The 4,976-nt window shown below is 46.6% G+C and overlaps 1 protein-coding gene across 1 annotated transcript in view; it reads right to left on the reverse strand.

The window, feature by feature from the left end:
• Positions 1-4,740, reverse strand: part of KNSTRN (kinetochore-localized astrin/SPAG5 binding protein) — a 12,215-nt gene extending 7,475 nt beyond the window's left edge. Inside the window, 4 exon segments of the mRNA XM_011989312.1 lie at positions 558-605; positions 1,279-1,411; positions 4,147-4,241; positions 4,423-4,740. Coding sequence (XP_011844702.1) covers positions 558-605; positions 1,279-1,411; positions 4,147-4,241; positions 4,423-4,631 — 485 coding nt within the window. The 5' untranslated portion in view covers positions 4,632-4,740.
• Positions 4,741-4,976: the final 236 nt, after the last annotated feature.

A 4,976-nucleotide genomic window follows, 5' to 3' on the forward strand; every position in this document is an offset into this window, starting at 1 on the left:
CAAAGTGTTGAGATTATAGGCATGAGCCACTGTGCCCTGCTATCTTCAAAACTCTTAGGATAAGCCCAAATAATAGATCTGGAACTAAAACCTATTTGTACAGACTTTTCAGCGTATTATTTCTATTTCTGATAGTGCAAAACTTCGAAGCTAGCCTCAAAGATGAGAGATGAACCTTCTCTCCCGGATTTCACCACCACCACCACCAGAATCTTCATCTCGAGATCACTAACTACAGGCAGCCCTTCCTCTCCTGAAGGCTTCACCCTCCTGTTGATGGGCCATAGCTAAGTGTGATTTCTGATCAACAGTGGTCCTGGCGTGGAGTCCAAAAAGCTCTTGCTTGAGACTCAAGATAGTAGCACCACTGATTCTTGCACTGACAATGGTTCTTACACCTAGCTGTGCCTCACCCCTGAAAATTCCACGCAGGTTCCTGAGGTGGAACCCAGACCCTAACACAGTAAACAAGTCCCACAAGTGATTCTGATGCAGAAACAAGGATTGAGATCCACTACCCTAGAATAGTGGCCAAGTTGATTTACCCTGATGCTCACCCTTTTCTGACATTCCTTCTGGTGGTGGTATCAGTAGCTTTCATTTGCCTAGGAGGGCAGAAACAAAGAAATGAATCAGAGACTCATAGTACTGTTAAGTGTGCAGTGAACAGGCAGAACAAAGAACTTGAGTTTCTGAGGAAAGAACCAGGGATGACATACAAGGCAAATGGCACAAGCTTGAGAGCTCTGAGGGACTATGCATTATTGTTTCAGCAGAGACTATTGAAAAGGCTTATTAGTAGCAACGGGGCATAACCCCGACCACCCTAACATCCTGACAGAGCTGCTCCTCTCAAGATGGCGTGGCTATCTCATGTCAACCTCACTCACCTGGGAACTGAATGCCGGCTGGGGACACACACACACACCACGCTAGGGCTGGACTGTGGTCAGACCAGCAACCTAGGGTAACAATTAGTCCCCACCCCACATGACTACCCCTCAGGGTTGGTGTATGACTACAGTGCTGCCATTTGTATCCTCAGAGCAAGCGATGAAAGAGGAAAGAACACCTCTCATAGCCCTGGCTGTGTCTCTTCAGAAAGATCAACCCAGAGGGTTCTGGCAAAGAGCTCAGGAATGCTGCACAGCTCTGGGCCACTGACTGAAGGCCAGTTGTTCAGGAGCCTCGTATTCCCCAAAATCCTGTTTTCTAATTCTTTGTATTGATCAATTTCTAGGAAGATGTTCTAACTGGATACTAATGATACGTTCTCACCCATTCTCTCGTTTCAGTTTGGTGATTTTTGTAACATCATTCTCTGGACCTCCTGAATGAAGCTGTTTGGAAACATCGACTTCTTTGGACCTAACAGGTAACAGACTCTTAGAAGTGGCCCGAGTTTGTGTGTCTGCAAAGGAAAACGAGAGGTAAAACTTCTGGCATCGTGAGCCGACAGCTGCAACCCTATAACAAACAGAGCCCCATTCTAAGTTGTCATAAATCTTTACTTTATTTTAAAAAATATCATTAATTTTTTGAGACAGAGTCTCGCTCTGTGGCCCAGGCTGGAGTACAGTGGTGCGATCTTGGCTCACTGCAACCTCTGCCTCTTGGGTTCAAGAGATTCTCCTGCCTCAGCCTCCTGAGTAGCTGGACTACAGGCACCTAAAATATGTTTTAAAATAAAATTTAAAAAATAGAGACAGGGTCTCACTATGTTGCCCAGCCTGGCCTCGAACTCCTGGGTTCAAGCAATCCTCCTGCTGTGGCCTCCCAGGCGTGAGCCACCACGCCTGGCCAAATCTTTATTTTCATTCTGGCAAATTTCAACATGTGACATTAATTCAAAAGAATAAAAGTTCCAGGCTAATTGGCAATAAAAACCAAAATTCTTTAAATGGACAGTACAGTGTGTTTGAGGGTAGCCAAAAGTTTCGTTGAACTGAAAGGTGGAGGCTGTAAAAGTGAACATGGAGATGGACACCAGCAGAGAGCAGGGTGGAAGTAAAACATGGCTGAATCCTTGTACCATCTCGTTAAGCAACTCCAAGCACGCCGCACACTCTCCTAAGGCATGACTGAGCTGCTCTGAGTTTTTTTAAATTGTTACTTCGTTCTTTTTCCCAGAATATCTTCCTAACCACTCTAAGACATCTTTGTGTCCCCATCACCTAGAAGAATATTTGGCATATGAACAGGGGTTCAATAACTGCTTGTTGAATAAATCAAACACTTCACAGTTGCATAGGTTGTTTCACAGACCATCTCTAAACCACCTGTCTGGTCCCTTCCTCTTCCATGCTGACTGCCTCTACCACCAGCTCTTTCGTTTACCCTTCGTTAAGTTTAGAGTTTCCCTATTAGGCATTCTAATCTGATCTTCTTGCCAGATAACCAGAGAAATGGCCCTGCCATAACACTCTTCTTCCCCAAAGGTGAGAATTTTCCTTCATCCTTGTGCCAGCTCCCCAACCACACAGTCCATCATTCATGTTCTACAGCAAATTCAAGTAACTTATCTGGAGTTAAAAGCACCCCCACCCTCACACGCAGGCTTTTCTGGACTCATTCTCACTTTGTTCACTGTAAAATGGCCCCTTTAAGCTTGACCTAATTTAAGAGCCATTACAATCAAATCAAATTGAAGAAATGCAGTACAAATGAGGTATTAAAAGGGTTCTTTTTGAGGTGTCTGTCTGAAGTAAAAAGTAACCTTGGAGAAATATCATCTTCTCCTCTCTCAAGTATTAGCAAGTTATAAACAACAAATCTACTCCATGTAAAATGGAATTAACAGTCGATTGATCAAAATTAACACTCTTCATTGACTAGAATTGGTTCCAATAATTCGTATTTGCTAAAACCTAAGGATTGCAATGTAGGAAAAACTTAGTAGGATTTCACAAAGCTGTCTCCTAAAAATGGGAGACACTGGGAGGGGAACTGGATGGCTGGTGTCAAGGAAGGGAAGGAAACTTGTTTATCATTGTATATGGTTTTCCAACTTTTTTTTTACATGTGCATATATTACTTATCCAGCCCATGCTCAAAATCAAAACAAAAAACCTGGGAGGCAGCCTAAAAATTTGAAACTGTTCCAGTTACATATGATCATAAAGCTGGGACAGAGATGTAAACCCAAGAGATGAACACTCGCAGCTTGGCTGAGAGAGCTAGTCACTGCCCACTGACTGAGGGCACTGCATCTAAGGGAAAGACACAGCAAGCAGCTGAGACCTGGCTCCAGTTCTTCCAGCAACTCCTAGTCCCCGCTGGTGCCAGGATTACCATTCAGGTGTTCTGTGGCTACACAAGACAACAAACAACCCATTAAGCCTTTGGAGAAAAGCCTATTTACTTCAGAGCTCAATCCTGACAAGGTTTATGTACCAGCTGAGTGGAATCATCTGGGAAGGGATCATAAATAGCTACTCCACAATCTCCCACAACAGTTTTCTGATGTCTGAAGCTTATTCTGTACTATAACCTCTAGATTAGGCAGTTTCCCGACTGCAAACCCCATGAGATGACTTTGAACCACAAGCAAAGCAACACAAAGCAGATGGCAAAGCAATTAAAAACTCTATTTTTAATCATGTCTGTCTCTTCGCCCAAGTTTCTCAAATACTTTGCCTAGGTCTAACCCCTCTCTCCCACTTCACTCAACAAACGTGTATTCAGAATGTGGTAATTCTCAATAATTATCTCGAGAAACACGGCGCAGATGTAAAGGTGAACAAAGAACCCTAAGCATTCCACTTCTCAAATGATTCTCCTCTTTCCTCCCTGAAAACAAACCCAATCCCTCAAGATGGCCCAAGTCTGGAAATAAGACGGATAACCGGTTAGAAGGGGATTCCTAGCTTAATGGGAATAACATTGTACAATAACCAACAACTTAAATCTAACTGATGAATACAGTACATACGCGGGCAGAAAAATGCAGAGCAGGTCTAAAATCCTACCACATGGCCCTTCCCCTAATTCCCATCATAAACCTACACACCCTGGTTATAGGGCGCTCGCAGGTTTTCAGGGCCGGCGGGACACCCTCCCAGTGCCCACGCCACCCATTGGATCTCCACACTCCCGGGACCATCCCCGGCCGGGCCGCAGTGCCCCGGGCGCGGCGTGGGCACTCACCTGCGGGCTGGCCGCCGCTCAGCGCAGAGGCGGGCTGCAGGCTATACACTGTCTTAACCACACTGGTCATCGTAACGAGGCGGCACGGCTGAACTCTGGAAGGTACAGGATTAATGTTACCCAGCGCTGGACTACTGGGCCCGAGAGTGGTGGGCTTGGGGATAGCGCGACCCGACAGGCCTCGGCTCGGGGTTGGAAAAGAGAAAATCCTCCTTTCCCAGCTCTTTCCGTCCTTCCTCCCATCCAGCCCAGTCCCTCGCCCCGGGAGAGCCGAACCCAGGAGCCCGCCGGTCCTGCCCGCAGTCCTTGTCGCTCTCTTTCAAAAGATGCCCTGAAGCAACTGTCGCGCCGCCTGCCAAGTTGGCCGCCTCGGTTTCAAATGGAAACTTCCGGTAGCTGGGCGGAAGTGGGTAGGAATCGCACTCCGTAGAAAGCCATGTTGTACGGAACATTCTGTCCCCTGGCGGGGGTTCGGGAGCCGCCATGCTGTACGGAAGGTTCGCTCGGAGGCCAGAGGCAGACCTAGCGAAAGGTGTTGGAGCCCCCCGGTCTGGGCGGAGGAGGAGGGTGATGCAATTTGTAGGCTTGAATGGAGCTAATGAGCTACCAGCGTCATATTCCGGGATGGAGACGCAAACGTGGCCACATTAAGGGTCCATGTCACAATCCTCTTTATTTAGTTTGGGATTGTTAGGGATATTGCCAGGAGCACAGGTTATTTGGATGAAAACTACACATTACAGGAGGAGAGTGGCAGGTGAAGCTTGAAGAAAAGGACCTATGGGCTGAGATACCTGAGGCACCTACCTGAGGTCCTAATTTTAATAGTA

The sequence above is a fragment of the Mandrillus leucophaeus genome, unplaced genomic scaffold, assembly GCF_000951045.1.
Source record: "Mandrillus leucophaeus isolate KB7577 unplaced genomic scaffold, Mleu.le_1.0 Scaffold35, whole genome shotgun sequence".
NCBI lineage: Eukaryota > Metazoa > Chordata > Mammalia > Primates > Cercopithecidae > Mandrillus > Mandrillus leucophaeus.